General features: G+C 39.8%; 1 protein-coding gene across 5 annotated transcripts in view; it reads left to right on the forward strand.

The window, feature by feature from the left end:
* Window positions 1-19,710, forward strand: part of RARS2 (arginyl-tRNA synthetase 2, mitochondrial) — a 73,994-nt gene extending 54,284 nt beyond the window's left edge. For all 5 annotated transcript variants that reach the window (XM_055535531.1, XM_055535534.1, XM_055535536.1 and 2 more), the window contains 12 exons: window positions 3,278-3,436; window positions 4,478-4,584; window positions 5,752-5,847; window positions 12,148-12,208; window positions 13,841-13,917; window positions 14,411-14,535; window positions 15,332-15,399; window positions 15,486-15,595; window positions 16,050-16,145; window positions 17,245-17,319; window positions 18,921-18,984; window positions 19,456-19,710. In XM_055535531.1, coding sequence (XP_055391506.1) covers window positions 3,278-3,436; window positions 4,478-4,584; window positions 5,752-5,847; window positions 12,148-12,208; window positions 13,841-13,917; window positions 14,411-14,535; window positions 15,332-15,399; window positions 15,486-15,595; window positions 16,050-16,145; window positions 17,245-17,319; window positions 18,921-18,984; window positions 19,456-19,542 — 1,125 coding nt within the window. In that variant the 3' untranslated portion in view covers window positions 19,543-19,710. The remainder of the gene's footprint in view (window positions 1-3,277; window positions 3,437-4,477; window positions 4,585-5,751; window positions 5,848-12,147; window positions 12,209-13,840; window positions 13,918-14,410; window positions 14,536-15,331; window positions 15,400-15,485; window positions 15,596-16,049; window positions 16,146-17,244; window positions 17,320-18,920; window positions 18,985-19,455) is intronic.
* Window positions 19,711-20,351: the final 641 nt, after the last annotated feature.

A 20,351-nucleotide genomic window follows, 5' to 3' on the forward strand; every position in this document is an offset into this window, starting at 1 on the left:
AATAGTTTTATATAGTATGCTTACAGGCAGATTGTTAAATGCTAATTAAGGATCTTCTATTGTTCTGTTTAATAATGTCAGTTGATTCTCAGTAATGTTTGGTTTTTCCCTACAAATTGATGAAATGCCAAGCTTGTCTTCATGAATTAGGAATGGCTTTTTGTTTTAATTATTTCTGTTTTAAATCTTAAGAAAGGGAGAAAAAGATTCTGGTGATGTTTTTCCTAAAATATTCTTATCAGTATTTTGAGTGTATATTAGATTTTTTAATGTTTGACTGTTTGAGTTTAGGATCCTAGATTTTTTTTTTAAATCTAATACCTTTCCTCTTCTGAAAATAAGGATTTTTAAAAATATATTTACTTCTAAACTGAATGTGCATGTACACGCACACACACCACACACACGTGTATGTGAGAGGGAGATGGAGAGAAGAGGTGTGAGAGAGACAGGGAGAGGGTGGAGATATTAATTTTGAATAACAAGCCATTTATGGATATATGTATGCCTTTACTTCTGCAGGCTGGACTGTTAAGCAGTTGTCATTGGATAGGTCATTCAAAAGTCAGGAAGTCTGCAGATTACTGTTTTGCAGTGACTCTTTTTTCCTCAGTTCAGTTCAGTCGCTCAGTCGTGTCCGACTCTTTGCGACCCCATGAATCGCAGCACGCTAGTCTGAGTGAACTCCCGGAGTTCACTCAGACTCACGTCCATCAAGTCAGTGGTGCCATCCAGCCATCTGATCCTACATCATCCCCTTCTCCTCCTGCCCCTAATCCCTTCCATTATCAGAGTCTTTTCCAATGAGTCAACTCTTCGCATCAGGTGGCCAAAGTACTGGAGTTTCAGCTTCAGCATCATCCCCTCCAAAGAAATCCCAGGGCTGATCTGGGATGGACTGATCATTAGAATGGACTGGTTGGATCTCCTTGCAGTCCAAGGGACTCTCAAGAGTCTTCTCCAACACCACAGTTCAAAAGCATCAATTCTTTGGGGCTCAGCTTTCTTCACAGTCCAACTCTCACATCCATACATGACCACAGGAAAAACCATAGACTTGACTAGACGGACCTTTGTTAGCAAAGTAATGTTTCTGCTTTTCAATATGCTATCTAGGTTGGTCATAACTTTTCATACCAAAAATCTTCTTTCTCTGTGTTCTAACTGACTTATTCATAGGACCATGTAGAAATTAATTCTTTATGATAAGTATCAGGTCTCCCAAAACCACCCTCAAGTTAAAGGTTCATTGAAAGGATTCACAACACTCAGCATATGGTTGAACTCACTGCTAAGATGTGTTATAGCAAAAAGATGCCAAACAAAATCAGCAAAGGGAAAAGGCACATGGGGGCAAGTCCAGAGGAAATCAGGCCCAAGCCTCCAAGTCCTTTGCTAATAGAGTCACCCAGGATATATTTAATTCCTGCTACAACAAATTGTGACAGCCTGTGTGAAATGTTGTCTACCAGGGAAGCTTATTGGAGGCTGATTATGTAGCCGCCCTCTGTGTAGCTAGGTACTAAAATTCCAAACTCCTAGAAGAAAAGCGGGTGTTTTTCATAAACCATATTGTTTGCACAAGCAGTTTAGAGGCACTGTGACCCACTGTTACTGGTTAGATTGGTAGGAGCATTGTCAAAATTCAAGTTGCCCAGATGGCGGCCAAGAGCTAAACTTGCAGACAACACATTTTAAGGATAGCAGTTTCTAGACCTGCTGTGTTATTAACTCTTTTCAGAGTTGGACACAACTTAGCAACTAAACAACAGCAGTCTTGATGTGAAAGCACTTATTTGTTCACTTTTGCAATTCCAGTAATTAACATGAGCCATCTATGAATGCTGAGGCCTTTTTAGCTTGAGATAAGTGTTTAATACCCTGTTCCTTTTGTTAGTAGTATCTAGTGGGTATAAGCCACATTGTTGTTGTTTAGTCTCTAAGTCATGTCTGTCTCTCTGCGACCCCATGGACTGTAACCCTCCAGGTTCCTCTGTCCATGGGATTTCCCAAACAAGAATACTGGAGCGGGTTACCATTCTCTTCTCCAGGAAATCTTCGTGACCCAGGAATCAAACCCGCATCTCCTGCATTGGCAGGTGGATTCTTTACCATTGAGCCACCTGGGAACCCATAAGCCACATTATGGTTGTCCTAAAGTATTCTCCAGCAATAAAATCACTTTTTTTTTTACCTAAGTGCTGCTACCATGATATTTTAAGAGTATGCAAGGGTTTAGAGGTCTCATATTTTTGGGTAGCTTATTTGCCAATTTTTTTTTTTTATCATACTACTTTAATAGCTTGCTGGAAAAAATATGAGGATAATAAATTTATTGTTCATGTTTCACCCTGGAAGTGAGTTACAACTTGTAAGTAAAATCTTTATAGTCTATAATGCATCACTTCACTATTACTTGAGCTATATTGTTGATATTTTTATATCACTTATCAACCTTGTATTTTAGAGACTGGAAAATGATTCTGTGAACACAAAATCCTAGCACTGGAAGAGCCCTTAATAAGCCATCTGCCTGGACTCCCATCACCGGGGGGGGCAGAGCTAAGCCAGCCAGGACAAATCATGCAAAAGCACACTGAAGTGAGCACTTCCCACGGTTCTTGAGAGCCCAAGTCGGAGTATAATTAAGCTAGCTAACCCAAAGGTCTTCCTATATCACCTGTTTTGTGTTTTTTTTTTTCCTGGTCTTTGCAGATTTAGAGAAGAGTTTAAAATGTTTTTCATTACTGCTAAATAACTGCTAAATCATCCTTTGGTCTTTTCTTTCCCAGATTGAACTAGTCTACTGTCTTCAGCCTTTTCTCAGAGAAGTCGCAGCAATAATAATTTCACTTTTTTTTTTTTTTTTTAAGAAGAAATGCTAGCTTAGTCTAAACCAGGCATTCTTGACCTAACAGTATATGAACTTGGATGAAAAGAAAAAAATTATGCATTATTTTCATTAACCTCAATCAGAAATTTAATGTTTTCCTCTGTTACTATATCACAAATATTTTTAAATATTTGAACATTTATATTTCAATGTGATTATTTCCTGTATTGTATAATCCTATGTATATGCATTTTGAGAACAGGTTGGTAGGGCTCACTAAGGGTCCATAGCAAAAAAAGAAAAAGAAAAGGTTACACTCATGAGAAGGGCACTTGTGTAACCTTTAAATGAAAATTCTCAGGATTGGTTTGTTTTCCTCTTTTCTGTTTTGAAGATAACAGTGACTGGTAGTGTACTTCATTTAATATACTATTATGCCTTTAGGTTTATGTACAAGTTAATAAAGAAGCAGCAGACAATAAAAATGTAGCAAAATCAGCACATGAGTTCTTCCAGCGACTGGAACTAGGCGACATGCAAGCACTTGCACTATGGCAGAAATTTCGGGACTTGAGCATAGACGAGTACATGCGGATTTACCAGGTACCCATCCACTCTCCTGCTATCCTGTCATGTAATACAGCTCTTCACTGTACTCCTGGCTAGAAAGGTTGCTTCTGAGGCTCAGATTTGTTGTTTGTCACTGATAGTTGGGACTCACATATTGTTCTTTGGGCTGAAAGTTGGAGCTATGAAATAAATTTAAAAACTGAACTTCACAGGCTGAATATGAAGTGATATCCTGATACTTTGTTTCAGTCTGGCATTTCTTTTCTTTCTATCATCCCTTCACTTTTTCTTAACCATAGTTTCTTCTCTTGCTTCCTTAGTCATATATGTGATGGCTAAAAATTTGTTCATCTAATAACATTTTGGGAATGGGAGAAATACAACAGTTAGTAAAAGACATATAAGTTCTTTTCTCATGGACTTTACATTCTCACATGGACACAGCAAATTAAACAAATTCAAGGCAATACAGATTAAACAAGAACTTTGAGAGTGTGTTCAGTGGTGATGCATGCATGGAGAAAAGTGAAACAGAGGAGGGAGGATCAGATGGGCTGCCTGAGCAGGGTTTCAGCAAAGAACCCACATGGCTGGAATAAGGAAGCGAGATGAAGAACAGTAGGAGCAGCCCAAGGGGTTGTAGAGTGGGGCAGGAGATAGGACATTTTCCAGGACTGTGCAGTGGAAATGGCTAGCTTCCTGCTACGGTGGAAACGTCCCATATCTGTGCTGCCCAATATGGCGGCCTCCTGCCACACGTGGCCATTGAGCGCTTTCAAGGGCTCACACTTCAGTGTGAGTAGTGTGACTGAGAAACTAAATATTCACTTTTCTTTCATGTGCATTTGAATAACCACAGGTGCCTAGCAACTCCCCTCCCGGACAGCACAGTACCACTGTGGGGGCTTGACTGATATGGGGGAGCCACTAGAAGGCTGGAGTGCCAGAGTGACTTGATTTAATTCTTATTTTCCCCATCTGAATGACAGACTGTAGAGCATCGTATTTTGTCTTAGGGTACGATAATAGGACTTGTAAGTAACACTTTTTCCTTTTGTTTCTGAACCTTCTTAGCGTCTAGGAGTACACTTTGATGAATATTCAGGAGAATCGTTTTATCGTGAAAAATCTCAAGAAGTCTTAAAGTTGCTGGACAGTAAAGGACTCCTACAGAAAACACTGTATGATCAGGTTCCTGTTCTTTAGAAAGTTCTTTGTAGTTCTTTGACGTTAGTATTGCTGTATTCTCTTAGTAAAGATAGCAGAGTCTTGTGTGCAGCTTTCCTGGCATTTGTTATCATGCTTTTTGCTGTTCAGACTAGTTTCCCGCATGCTGTTTTGTGCTGCCAAAGCAAAATCCTGGTATGCTTGACAAAAAGACTATTATCCTGTCTTTACATATGAGGAAACAAGCACAGAAAGTGTAAAGTGATCTGTCTAAGCTCACACAAGCTGATAATGGTATAACTGGAACAGGGAAATAGAACTCTTCATACTCAACCCTGCCTTTTTAAAAAGATCCTGTCCTGTTCAAAAGGATTTAAAACAGCTTCTGAAAATAGGTATAGTACAACCCAAAGCTTTTGAAAGAGTAAAATGAGGAAATCAAGAAGCAGGAGCAGAAAAAATAATAGGAAGTCAGGAATGATATTAGTACATCATGTGACACACTGGGATTCTGCTTCTTTGCTTACAGTAGGTTTCCAATTTAGCTTTGAGCTCATCAGCCAGAGAAATGGTACCTTCATAGGAGCCCAGGCATGTGTAACACAGAAGCAAACCAGTTGCTTAGATGTACCATTTTTTATAGCCCCAAAGAGCAGCTTCTCTCATCATCCTTTTAAGAAAGACAAGAGGATGTGGTTCACAGCATCCTCAATAGTGTCCTTAAGGAAAATTTTTAGATCGCCATGTACAGATTCTAATTTTTGATTGGGCAGGAAAGACAGTGACAAAATTTGGTTATTTTATTACTCATAGTTTACTCTTGCATGTTAAAAACTAACCCAATATTGAGTGTTATAATAACTTGGATTTGAAGAACATGTTTCATGGGTAAACTGTAGTTGAAATCTCGTTTTCAACTCTGTGTTAAAGACTTTAGTTACCTCATCCAAAGCTACAGAATTTAAAAAGATAAGTAAATATTAAACCAAGTACCTACTGTTAATAGTCATTCAAGTGCAGATTGCCTCCTGTTTTTCTTCATTGTTGGTTAATACTGCTTATTGCTACCTAAGGAATAAAAATAGCTTCCAGTTTGCCAAAGATAAGGTTATAGATACTGTATTGTTAAAGGTCTTAATTCATTATGTTGTTTCAGAATTCCCTTTTTTTGCGTTTTCTAGAAAAGGCACTGCTGTAGTAGATCTTTCAGGGAATGGTGACCCCTCCTCAATTTGTACTGTAATGCGAAGTGACGGGACGTCTCTGTATGCAACCAGGTTTGTGTCTTATATGAAGCTCATCAGTAGAACGTATGATTCTTTGCTCTAGAATTAATTCTAAGACAAATTATTTCATTCTCAAAACTGTTATCAAATCCTACTTTCTTAAAATCTCTTCTCATCACTCAAGATATTTTTATTGAGTTTATATTTATTGCCATTTATAGTTCCTGGAAAGGTTTAATATCATCAGAAAAGTAAGTGGAAAACTGTTTATCATTAAACATCATAAGACTTCCAGAGATGAATACACTGTTCTACAGATTATAAAATTGAAGTACCTTGTTGCCAACTATAAATATTTTATATTTGCACATTGCCAGAATATGTATGCTACAAGGAGCTCATGTTGGCTCAGTGGTATCCTCACTCTGTAAAGATTAGGCACACGAGTGCCAGTCCTCATTCTGATTGGTAAAATAGGCCACGGGGGACGTAGGCCATGTCGCTTAAATTTTGTCATCTGTCTCCATGACCCAACCCTGTGGAAAGGAGCAGTCTTTATTTACCAGGCTTCCCTGGTGGCTCAGACGGTAAAGAATCTGCCTGCAATGTGGGAGACCTGGGTTCAATCCCTGGATTGGGAAGATCCCTTGGAGGAGGGCATGGGAACCCACTCCAGTATTCTATCCTGGAGAATCCCCTTAGAGGAGCCTGGCAGGCTACAGTCCATAGGGTCGCAAAGAGTCGGATAGATATGACTGAGTAACTAAGTACAGCACAGGTTTATCAAGCACCCTTATTTCTGAGACAAAGCTAATAGCAAGGAGAAGACAGGACAGTAAAAAAAAAACCACACAAGCAGAACGCAGCCAGAATCCAGCACTGCTGGCAGAAGGTTCTAGTGTCTCCCATCCTAGAGTCTTAGATGACAAACCACTTCTGTAGCATAAAGTCATGATATTTTGTTGTTGTTGTTAACTACCATCATTTTTTTCCCAGACAACTGTAAACAACCATCTGATATCTTACTGTACCTTAGAAAATTCTTATTTTCTGTTACTTTTTGGCATTTCCTTTTGTAAGTTCCATATAATTGGACTTACGCACCTATATATCTAAGAGGTACATTTCTTTTTCTAGATACAAAGATATACGGTAGAAATCTTTTTTATGCTAGCCAATATTGTTGGACAGATTAAATAAACCTTTGAGTAGTTGTTATAAGAAATGTGTTTACTCATAAGCAATAGGGAATTAAATCTGTTATCTTATAATAACCTATCAGTTCAGTTAAGTTGCTCAGTCATGTCCAACTCTATGAGACCCCATGGACTGCAACACGCCAGGCCTCCCTTCCATCACCAACTCCCGGAGTTCACTCAAACTCATGTCCATTGAGTCAGTGATGCCATCCAACCATCTCATCCTCTGTCATCCCCTTCTCCTCCCACCCTCAATCTTTCCCAGCGTCAGGATCTTATCAAATGAGTCAACTCTTCGCATCAGGTGGACAAAGTATTGGAGTTTCAACTTCAACATCAGTCCTTCCAATGGCTATTCAGGACTGATTTCCTTTAGGATGGACTGGCTGGACTCCTTGCTGTCCAAGGGACTCTCAAGAGTCGTCTCCAGCACCACAGTTCAAAAGCATCATTTCTTCGGCACTAGCTTTCTTTATAGTCCGACTCTCACATCCATACATGACCACTGGAAAAACCATAGCCTTGACTAGATGGACCTTTGTTGGCAAAGTAATGTCTGTGCTTTTTAATGTGCTGTCTAGGTTGGTCATAACTTTTCTTCCAATGAGTAAGCGTCTTTTAATTTCATGGCTGCAGTCACCATCTGCAGTGATTTTGGAGCCCCCAAAAAAAGTCTGCCACTGTTTCCACTGTTTCCCCATCTATTTGCCATGAAGTGATGGGACCAGATGACATGATCTTCGTTTTCTGAATGTTGAGTTTTAAGCCAACTTTTTCACTCTCCTCTTTCACTTTCATCAAGAGGCTCTTTAATTCTTCTTTACTTTCTGCCATAAGGATGGTGTCATCTGCATATCTGAGGTTGTTGATATTTCTCCCAGCAATCTTGATCCAGCTTGCACTTCATCCAGCCCAGCGTTTCCTATGATGTATTCTGCATATAAATTAAATAAGCAGGGTGACAATACACAGCCTTGACATACTCCTTTCCCAATTTGGAACCAGTCTGTTGTTCATGTCCAGTTCTAACTGTTGCTTCCTGACCTGCATACCAATTTCTCAAGAGTTAGGTCAGGTGGTCTGGTATTCCCATCTCTTGAATTTTCCACAGTTTATGTGATCCACACAATCAAAGGCTTTGACATAGTCAATAAAGCAGAAATAGATGTTTTTCTGGAACTCTCTTGCTTTTTTGATGAGCCAGCAGATGTTGGCAATTTGGTCTCTGGTTCCTCTGCCTTTTCTAAAACCAGCTTGTACATCTGGAAATTCACGGCTCATGTATTGTTGAAGCCTGGCTTGGAGAATTTTGAGCATTACTTTACTAGCATGTGAGATGAGTGCAATTGTGCAGTAGTTTGAGCATTCTTTGGCATTGATTTTCTTTGGGATTGGAATGAAAACTGACCTTTTGCAGTCCTGTGGTCACTGCTGAGTTTTCCAAATTTGCTGGCATATTGAGTGCAGCACTTTCACAGCATCATCTTTTAGGATTTGAAATAGCTCAACTGGAATTCCATCATCTCCACTAGCTTTGTTCATTGTGATGCTTCCTAAGGCCCACTGTACTTCACATTCCAGGATGTTTGACTCTAGGTGAGTGATCACACCATCTTGATTATCTGTGTCATGAAGATCTTTTTTGTACATACAGTTCTTCTGTGTATTCTTGCCACCTCAATATCTTCTGCTTCTGGTAGGTCCATACCATTTCTGTCCTTTATTGAGCCTATCCTTGCATGAAATGTTCTCTTGGTATCTTGAGTTTTCTTGAAGAGATCTCTAGTCTTTCCCATTCTATCGTTTTCCTCTATTTCTTTGCATTGATCCCTGAGGAAAGCTTCCTTCTCTCTCCTTGGTATTCTTTGGAATTCTGCATTCAAATGGGTATATCTTTCCTTTTCGCTTCTCTTCTTTTCACAGCTATTTGTAAGGCCTCCTCAGACAGCCATTTTGCTTTTTGCATTTCTTTTTCTTGGGAATGGTCTTGCTCCCTGTCTCCTGTACAATGTCACGAACATCTGTCCATAGTTAATCAGGCACTCTATCAGTTTCAGTCCCTTAATTCTATTTCTCACTTCCACTGTATAATTGTAAAGGATTTGATTTAGGTCATACCTGAATGGCCTAGTGGTTTTCCCTGCTTTCTTCAATTTAAGTCTGAATTTGGCAATAAGGAGTTCATGATCTGAGCCACAGTCAGCTCCCTGTCTTGTTTTTGTTGACTGTATAGAGCTTCTCCATCTTTGGCTGCAAAGAGTATAATCAGTCTGATTTCTGTGTTGACCATCTGGTGATGTCCACGTGTAGAGTCTTCTCTTATGTTGTAGGAAGAGGGTGTTTGCTATGACCAGTGCATTCTCTCGGCAAAACTCTATTAGCCTTTGCTCTGCTTCATTCCATATTCCAAGGCCAAATTTGCCTGTTACGCCAGGTGTTTCTTGACTTCCTACTTTTGCATTCCAGTCCCCTATAATGAAAAGGATATCTTTTTTGGGTGTTAGTTCTAAATGGTCTTGTAGGTCTTCATAGAGCCATTCAACTTCAGCTTCTTCAGCGTTTCTGGTTGGGGCATAGACTTGGATTACTGTGATATTGAATGGTTTGCCTTGGAAACGAACAGAGATCATTCTGTTGTTTTTGAGATTGCATCCAAGTACTGCATTTCAGACTCTCTTGTTGACTATGATGGTTACTCCATTTCATCTAAGGGATTCCTGCCCACAGTAGTAGATATAATGGTCATCTGAGTTAATTTCACCCATTCCAGTCCATTTTAGTTCACTGATTCCTAAAATGTCGACATTCACTCTTGCCATCTCCTGTTTGACCACTTCCAGTTTGCCTTGATTCATGGACCTAACATTCCAGGTTCCTATACAATATTGTTCTTTACAGCATCAGACCTTACTTCCATCACCAGTCACATCCACGACTGGGTGGTGTTTTTGCTTTGGCTCCGTCTCTTCATTCTTTCTGGAGTTGTTTCTCCACTCATCTGGACTATATTCTTCACGAATATGAATTCCTATGCTGTACATCTGAAGCTAATACAATATTGCAAGTCCACTATACTCAAATAAAAAAGAAATGTGTCCACTCAGAATGGAGACTCTGTAACTATTCTTATCTGATATCTTTTGCAGAGCTATCATTAGGTCCAGATTTTTCTGTGTATTTACCTTAATACCTGTACTTTCCACTTTTTCTTTGGGAGAATAACTGTCTTTTTGCCAGGTGTAGAAATGTTTGATTTTTCACCTTGATCTAATTTCAGTTGTTTCTGTCCCTTGATGGTTTCCTTATAAAATAAAACTATGTGTGTGCATGTGAGTTAAAGGAATTGTTGTAACAGACAAACGAAAGTACAGGATGATACCAACAAGAGCACAGGGTGAGACTAGAGACCTGAATTTTTGTTCTGAGACCATAATCATCAATCACTTAACTTCTCTGGGCCATGAATCCCTACTTGGTGAAAAGAGACCTGAACTAAATGACCTGGCATTTCTTTCAGCTTTCAAATTCAGATTCTACAAACTCAACCTAGGACTTTTTCTTATATTCATCTCTTTTTTTCATTGGATCAAAAAGCTTCTCTTTATTTTTGTCCTTGAGTCAAATAGAAAAATATAATGGAGGTGTATATTTATGACTTCATTTTTGGGATAATCTATATCAGTGTTTTACAACCGTCTTTTATTATAACCCTTCTCAAGAGCTTTTTTAGCCATATTTTTCTTTGTGTCCACCCTCGTGAAATTTTAACACCACATATTTGTCTGGATTATATACATATGTAAGAATTTTTTTTGGCCCCTCACAAGACAGTTTTTACCTCCATTCAGGATGCATGCTCTCTTTTATCAGGAGCGTGAGGTGAGTACAAATGACATATTGATGACTCCACATTTCGAAAGATGTAGGAACTTTAAAAATTCTCTCAGTGTCATGTAGTGTTAAGCAAAAGTATCTTTAATTTTTTTTCTTGCAGTTTACTGAGATATAATTGGCATACAGCGCTGTGTAAGTTTAAGGTGTACAGCCTAATGACTTACTTATATACATCATGAAATGTTTATCAGAGTAGACTTAGTGAACATCCATCATTTCATGTAGATAGCAAAACTAAAGAAATAGGAAAATTTTTTTCCTTATGATAAGAACTGTTAGGATTTACTCTCAACAACTTCATTATGTAAAATATGGCAGTGTGAATTTACCATTTTGTACATTATATCCCTAGTTCTTAAATTTATCTTTTACCTGTGAGTTTATACCTTTTGACTACCATTACCCAATTCTAACCCCCCATCCCTTCCCTCTGAAATTCTACAAATCTGATCTTTTTCTGTGAGTTTGTTTTTTAATTGTAATTGACCTACTACACTGTTAGTTCCCAGTTCACAGCAGTGTAAGTGACTTTGTTTTTCTGTGTATTCAAAATGATCAGCATGGTAAGTCTAGGTACAATATGTCACCATACAAGGTATTACTTAGTTATTGACTGTATTCCCCATAAGGTAATTAAAATAATTTTTAAGTTCAATATTTAAATAATGTTTACTTAAAATTGCATAGTTTATGGGTTTGTTACTTTTTAATATTTCATACTGTGTGCAAACTGGATACTTAACCAGAGATAAGTAGAATTTTAGTCAAAGAATTTATGGTATTTTTCAAATACTTTAGAAAATATTGCTTATGAGTGATTCAAGGCTTTGGAAGAGTGGCTAGAAGATACCTGTTCAGGTGTTGTATCACCTATGCTTTAAATATGTTCTTTAGGAAAGCATATTGCAGAAAAGTGACAGGAAGGTGATTCTTTCCAGTAAAGGCTTAACAAATCGTAAAGCATTTACCTAGAAACACTTTGCCTAGAGCTATTTAGTTATTATTACTACTTGTCCCAGAGCTTTTATTTATTTTTTATCTTTTCACAGCACTTTCATAATTCTTTTCCCAAAGCTGATTGTGTTATTAATTGCTTTGTAGCTAAGCATGGTATTGGGATTATAGAAGCATGGGTACTATACCTGAGGCTGAGGAATAACAGTAGCTCTTAATTAGAAGTTTCATTACTATTAAATAGGTGAAACAAATTATTACCCAGATCTGCATAGTAACTTAATCTACGGCCATTTTTTTCCAGAGATCTTGCAGCTGCTATAGATCGAATGGAAAAGTATAATTTTGATAAAATGATCTATGTGGTAAGTAATCACAGTAAAAAACAAAAGGTTATGATGCCTGCCTCATGAAAACTGCAAAGATAGAAACTGAAAGCCTTGTTGAAAAACTATGCAAAAATAATTTGTCAAACTGTAGAAAGAATTCAGTGGTAAGTGTGTTTACGGTGGCAACCACTATGTTTAAAAAAAAACTTTAAAAATGAAAGAGTTCACATTGCTTCATATTAAAAGAAAATTATACAAAAGAATGGTTATGTGTAATGAATATGTATGTGTCATAATGCATTTTTTAAAAATAACTCTTTACTTTAATTATTTTAGGACTCACAAGTTTCAGAATAGTGGTTTCCATATTTTCCGGAGAAGGCAATGGCACCCCACTCCAGCACTCTTGCCTGGAAAATCCCATGGGCGGAGGAGCCTGGTAGGCTGCAGTCCATGGGGTCACGAAGAGTCAGACACAACTGAGCGACTTCACTTTCACTTTTCACTTTCCTGCATTGGAGAAGAAAATGGCAACCCACTCCAGTGTTCTTGCCTGGAGAATCCCAGGGAGGGGGGAGCCTGGTAGGCTGCCGTCTGTGGGGTCGCACAGAGTCATACATGACTGAAGCAACTTAGCAGCAGCAGCATATTACCTTCAGTCTTCCTCAAAGATACCAGGAAACTAACATTGGTAGAGACCCTAATTAAATTTCACCAATATTTACAGACACTTGTGTTAGGGCCTGGATTGTGGAAGGATGGGATGGTTATGAAATTTTATCACATGTATGTTCGGGTAACCTTCACCACATTCATGATACAGAACTATGCCATCACAAAACAACTTCTTTTATGGCAACCACTTAGTAATCACGTCTTCCACCGACACTCATCCCTGGCAGCCACTGCCCTGTTCTTCATCATACAATTTTGTCACTTTGAGAATGTTCTATAAATGGATTCACACTAGGTAACCTTTTGAGATTGGCTCTTATCACTCAGTATAATGAATGCCCTTGAGATCCACCCAAACTATTATGTATGTCAGTGGTTTATTCCTTTTATGCTGAGTAATATTCTAGTCTCCTCTTCCCTTCCTTTCTTTCCATGTGAAACCTTCGTTTCTCCTAAGGGGGAAGAATTGCTATTAAATATCTTTTTAGTGCTTAGTTCTGGCCTTCTTGGAGATAAAGGTCACAATAGCTGAGAAAGGAGTAATTTGGGTAGAATACTCAGTGCAGTGCTGCAGCTCTTCCTGCTCTTATAAAGCACTCTGCTTAGACATTCTTCCAGTGACATCCTCTTCATATGTTTAAAACTGATCCACTGATAATGACTCTAGGCTGTTAAAACTCAAATATTTTAATATAATTTATGTCCAACGTATTGTAGATTTAATGGGCTTCCCTGGTGACTCAGTCATAAAGAATCCACCTGCCAATGCCAAAGACGTGAGTTTCATCCCTTAGGTCTGGAAGATCAACTGGAGAAGGAAATTGCAACCTACTCCAGTATTCTTGCCTGGGAAATCCCATGGACAGAGAGGACCATGGTAGGCTACAGTTCATGGGGCCGCAAAGAGTTGGACACAGCTTAGCAGCTAAACAACAACACTGTAGATTTAACATATCACTGTTCTTTTATTTAAATACACTTTTTTTTCTCAAGACAGATAAAGGGCAAAAAAAACATTTTCAGCAAGTGTTCCAGATGCTGCAGATCATGGGATATGACTGGGCAGAAAGGTACGGTCTGCGTGATTCTAAATTGCCTTCTCAAGAGCATTCAACTGTTGCTAGGTCAGCCATGTCCAAAAATGTACCAGGTTGATAAAGGTTTTCATTCAAACTTTACTTTCTTGTTTCAAGCTGTTAGTGTGGAAAAACATTTGTTCTTTGCACTTAGCTTTGCATGGTTATATTAATTTCTATTGTCTAAACATTTAATACATGGTTTTATTAGATAACTGCTCTCAATGCCTTGATTTTCAAAATGCTTAATTCCCATCTCCTTTTTTTCATAAAGGCAACTAACAATCTAATCATATCCTGTGACTATGGAATGAGGTTGTGTGTTTAACGTCTTCTGTGGCACACAGCACATCACAGCATGTTTCACTTTTTATTGATTACAGGAGTTAAAAGTTGAAACTGTTCTCTGTAAGTGTCTTGTTACATGCTTTGATCAGCAGCTCCTTTTTAGTTTCCAGTGAACTAAATGCCTGCTTTTCCATTTCAGGTGCCAGCACGTGCCCTTTGGAGTAGTGCAGGGAATGAAAACTCGGAGAGGAGATGTTACTTTTCTGGAAGATGTTCTAAATGAGATTCGATTGAGGATGCTACAGAACATGGCTTCTGTTAAGAGTAAATTCGTTGTTTTGTTACAGGCATAACTTACGTCCACTCTTATGTTTTGCTGGACTTTTTGTGCAGTGTGATTTATTCTGACCATCCCTCCTTGGAACTTTCACTAACCTTGTCAAATATAGCTTCACTAATTCAGGGTGCTAGGGTTTGGTGCTTGCTACTTGGCTGTGGCTTGGTCCAGTAATGTGAATCGATACACACTGAGCCTCTTTGCCCAGGCAGCTCCAGCATCGTCACTCCACAGCTGGAGTGGTTATGCAGAGTTCCTGTATTCTGTAATTGAAGCAAGTCACAAGTCCTCATGGCTTTGTGTAAGCTTCACCCTTGGAAAAAGAAGTAACAGAAGTAAAGAAGTCTAATGTCTTACATGGGATATTTGTAAGAAAAATTATGTCTCTTCCCTTTTAATGAAGGCTTGGGAAACATCATTAGCAAAGTTAAGTCCGCCCAAATAGGCAAGTAAAGTACCCACTGTGCACCTGTTTGTTCTGATGCTGTCCACATACACTTGGGCAGGTTTCCCCAGGTGGCGCTAGTGGGAAAGAACCGCCTGCCAATATAAGAGACAGAGGTTTGATCCCTGGGTTGGGAAGATCCCCTGGAGAAGGGAATGGCTACCTACCCCAGTATTCTTGCCTGGAGAATCCCGTGGACAGAGGAGCCTGGCAGGCTAGAGTCACAGGGTTGCAAAGAGTTGGACTCAAGCAACTTAGCACACACAGCACATCTCCACTTCAATCCTGGGTTTTGTAGTTTCACGCAAGGTGTAAGTAGCTACCTTCGTCTGTTTCAGCGACCAAAGAGCTGGAGAATCCCCAGGAGACAGCAGAGCAGGTGGGACTCGCAGCCCTCATCATTCAGGTCTGTGAAAACTGCGTCCTGGGTGGGAGGGCCTTTGATTTGGTACTGCAACAACTCCTCATGCTGAAGATTTCCTGTCGTTTTAGGACTTCAGAGGTTTCCTGCTGTCGGACTATCAGTTCAGCTGGGATCGTGTTTTCCAGAGCCGCGGAGACACAGGAGTCTTCCTGCAGTACACACACGCCCGCCTCCACAGGTGACAAGGGGCTGCAGGGAAATACAGGACGGCTCTGGCCTTCTCAGGGTGAGGCCTGGGTGGAGTGATTCCAAGACCAAAGGCTCTGTTTTCTGCACTTCTCCAACATCTAACTTTCAAAGCCAGATGAAGTCTGGTGGACCTCCTGTTATATTTGGATCTTGAGGGGGTTTTTGAACATTTATTTATTGCACACCTATGTAACAATGCTTTTCTGTGTATTACCTTATTTAGCACTCAGAATAATCCCGCCAAGGAACATACTCCATTTTCAGATGAAGAAACAGATTTAGGAAAAATTGAGGCATCGAGTCAAATGCTGTTAGTTTCCGAGTCTAGGAGTAGATTAAGGAGGGTGAGAGTATGCACGCTGGGATGATGTTCCTTACTTGCAACTATTCGTACCCCAGCTGACTTGCTTAATCCTTTGTTGTGTTTAAACTTTTGACAACAGTCTGGAAGAGACATTTGGATGTGGTTATCTCAATGACTTCAACACTGCCTGCTTACAAGAGCCACAATCTGTTTCCATTCTCCAGCATCTTCTCAGGTATGGTGTCCTAACAAGATCCAGTCTGCTTCTGCCCCGTGAAGGGACTGTTGTCGTTTGCTGACCACTGAGGTGAACAGGCCAGTGACTGTAGACAGCACTTCTCCGAGTGAGTGAGTGAAGTAGCTCAGTCGTGTCCGACTCTTTGTGACCCCGTGGACTGCAGCCCACCAGGCTCCTCCATCCATGGGATTCTCCAGGCAAGAATACTGGAGTGGGTTGCCATTTCCTTCTCCAGGGGATCTTCCTGACCCAGGGATTGAACCCAGGTCTCCCACAAAGATGTGACCACAAAGTGAGTGCCTACCCTTTGAGAGCAGGCAGAGGGCATGCTCACGGCTAATGCTGAGGCTTTAAAAATAGTATCACCATTGAATTAGCCCAGATGCCTAACATCCTTTAAATCAAAGTATGAGAATGTAAAGCCTAAGAAAAGCATAACCTTTTAAGTTTCAGAAAGGATCTTCTCACCCTGTGTGGTAAGTGTAGGAAAATCCCTGCCTTTGTGCACCTTCCCTGAGACCATAAGCCTGTCATTTGCCTCTTGGCTTCAGTGCAGCCTCAAATACACTGGGCAAGAGACCATACTTCTGAGCTCTCACCAGAATTATCAGTGAAGCCATACTTGTCAGGAGAGACTGACTAATCTCCGGAATATCTGGAAGGGATGTGGATGCTTAGCAACAAGGGCATTTTCTCTGCCACACAGTGGTCTCTGGTTCTTTCCTGGGAAGAAGGGTTAGTTTATTTACATTTGGCTTACTTGTGAGGAAAAAATAAGCCAACCTGGTTTTCTTGGCAGTGAATAGTTCCTAAACATGGCTAGAGACTATGTACATTTAACAGCTATGATTTAAGTCCTTGCTTTAGGCTAGTCCTACAGGATTTCAAGATAATTTAGAAAGTACCTGCCATGGAGGAATTTGTAAGAAAGAAAAATGTGCCTTCACCTTCAAATTTACACAAGGTTGTTTTGCATATGTCTAATACCGTTAATGATATCAACTCAACCTTTCACCATCTTTGTCTTAGCATCTTAGCGGAGGGTAATACGTGCCCAGCCTTCCCCTGCCCACCACTCCTCTCATCTTTCTTTTAGGTTCGACGAGGTACTTTATAGGTCATCTCAAGACCTTCAGCCCAGGCACATTGTCAGCTACCTTCTAACTCTAAGGTACTTTAAAAACTTGCTATTTTCAGGCATTAAGTGTTTGAGACCTGATATGACAAAGGACCTTTCTTTCTAAAGGTTTCCCATAGACAAATCTGTCAGCCTAAAAAATTACACACTTTAAGTTACAGGACTTCTCGCTTCATCTTTGCAGTTAGCAGTTAATGTTCACTCACTCAGTGATTGAAGGTCCTGTCACTGTCGTCCACTGAACGGGAACCAATAGCTCCATCGTGGATGGTCACAGTAGAGTGCACGTTAGGATAGAGTGGACATGAGGGCCGAGGTTAGGGCTCTCAGCCCAGCCTCGAGGGATCAGAGAGGACTTCTCAGAGGAGGGGAGTAGATGTGAGTCAGGAGAAACAAGGTGGCAGTGGAGGGAAAAGCCCAAGCTGGGCAAGAACGTGACACATTCAGGGAACTACAAACGCAGCTCTGGGAGAATGAGGAACAAATGCGTGGCCTTTTTGTTGTGCACTGAAGCATTCCAGCCTATGTTCAGGACAGTGAGGCCCATAAAAAAAGTTTTAAGCAGAGGCACAGGAAAGTCAGTCTGATAGAGGGTAGAGGATGAATTGGAAAGCGAGTAGGTGACACTTTGATAGAAGTTTCGCAGTGGCTGTTTTAGAAACTCTGAATAGAGGTTGAGTCTTAGAGCAACAAAGTTGTAGCTTCTCATAAAGCTCTTTAAGAAAGGAAGTATCTGCTTTTACTCAAGATTTATTGAAATCAGAGATTTACTGGGACTTTTTTCTTGATCATGCTTTTTACCTGTCTTCCCCAGATTTATAGATTTTTGTTTCCTTTTAATTTTCACTTAGACATATAGAAATGAAGAAGCCATAAAATCTTTATTGTCACTTAATCATTGAAACCAATGTTGTAAGCATCATTTCTCTGGCACAGTATTCTTCTTGCTGCCATAACCTAAACAGAAAAAATATTTTAAGAGTGGCCAGTGTGTGCAGAGTAGGTTGATAACTAGTCTTACACCACCACCTCACTATACAGAGGAGACAGGCCAGGCTGTGTTACATCTCATCCTGAGGGATGCCTAAATAAAGGAAAGCTAATTATTAGAAAATAATCCCCTGTACTTATAAAATAGTGAAATCATAACCTTAAAGGACAACAAAATTATAATACCATCCATTACTATTAATAGTAGTGTTAGTGTTAGTTGCTCAGTCGTGTCTGACTCTTTGTGACCCCATGGACTGGAGCCCAACAGGCTCCTCTGTCCATGGGATTCTCCAAGCAAGAATACTGGAGTGGCTAGCCATTCCCTCCTCCAGGGGATCTTCCCGATCCAGGGATCTTACCTGGGTATCCTGCATTGCAGATTCTTTACCATCTGAGCTACCAGGGAAGCCCTAGTAGTAGAACCAGGACCAAAAATCTAAAACTGGAGTTTCATGTATTTCACTTTGCCAGTTAGCGACAAGCAGTGAATTCAGTCTCATCCATTCAGCTTTGGAAATACCCTTCAGTGGCTCTGGGCTTTGACTTGTCTAAATTGAGGGAGTGAGATTAGACATCAAGCTTATATGTCACACAGGAAACTCCTGCTGGTTCTGATCCTGATTTCTCTCTTCCCGTTTCAGTCACCTCGCTGCGGTGGCACACAGAACACTGCACATCAGAAACAGTCCTCCTGAGGTGGCTGGGGTATGTTGTATCGAGTTCCTCACTGTCATCTCTAGCATCCTCAGACTGTTATTACTGAGTCAGTCTTGTAAATGTTCCTAAAATAGCATCCTGTTGTCAGACTACAGCAGTGTACTTACATACTCAGGCGGTAACTGGAATTAGGCTGTAACAATCAACGTTACTTTCCAACATACGACAAAACATTTTCCTGCATCAGGGGATAGAGTGATTAGTTCCTCTCATCTGAAGCTGTACTTCATGGTGTTTCTGTCACTCCCATCCCACCACCCTTGAGTACCAGTCTTCCTAAAACAAATTCTAGGAATTTGTCTTTCTTTGCTCACAGCCAACCCTTGGGCACTTGGAGATATTGTTCCTACTTTAATTTAGAAGAATGTTAGAATTTCTTCTAAAAGCAATTTTACTTATTTAGTTATAGTTAGCCTGTTACTGGATTGACCTTTGATCATTCTTTGATTTATTTTGTAGGCCAGACTTCACCTTTTCAGAGCTGTCCGCTCAGTCCTAGCCAACGGAATGAAACTTCTTGGAATAACACCTGTATGTAGAATGTAATTTCTAATTAAATTGCTTTTAAAATACTAAATTCTAGTTATCTATTCTTATATGCCTTGCTATTTAGAATAGAATTGACTATTATTCTGTGTCAGAATCTATATTTTATTGTCTACATTTTATTAAGTGATTTGTCAACTTATTAAATCTTTTTATCTTTAAAAAAAATCATCTGAGTTCTCTCATGGTCAGTAAGTACTAAAAAGACTTTTATAAAACTAAGTGAAGTCTTTTTAAAGTCACTTTGGTCTACTGGAGACAAAGGACTAGAGTTTAAACTCTGGCTTGAGGGGTTTTGTTTTTTAATAGAAGTATACTGCTAAGTCACTTCAGTCGTGTCCGACTCTGTGCGATCCCATAGACGGCAGCCCACCAGGCTCCCCCGTCCCTGGGGCTTTCCAGGCAAGAACACTGGAGTGGGTTGCCATTTCCTTTTCCAATGCATGAAAGTGAAAAGTCAAAGTGAAGTCGCTCAGTTGTGTCCAACCCTCAGCGACCCCATGGACTGCAGCCTTCCAGGCTCCTCCATCCATGAGATTTTCCAGGCAAGAGTACTGGATACTTGATTTATAATATTACATTAGTTTCAGGTGTACATAGTGATCCACTATTTTTATAAATTACACTGTATTTAAAGTTAATACAGAACAATGACTGTATTTCCCTGTGCAACGCAATATATCTTTCTTCTTTACCCGTTTTATACATAGTAGTTTGTATCTCTTAAGCTCGACCCGTTTTGCTTCTCCCCACTTCCCATTGGTAACCACTAGTTTGTTCTCTGTATCTGTCTTTGTTGTGTTCATTTG

The sequence above is a fragment of the Bubalus kerabau genome, chromosome 9, assembly GCF_029407905.1.
Source record: "Bubalus kerabau isolate K-KA32 ecotype Philippines breed swamp buffalo chromosome 9, PCC_UOA_SB_1v2, whole genome shotgun sequence".
Lineage (NCBI taxonomy): Eukaryota > Metazoa > Chordata > Mammalia > Artiodactyla > Bovidae > Bubalus > Bubalus kerabau.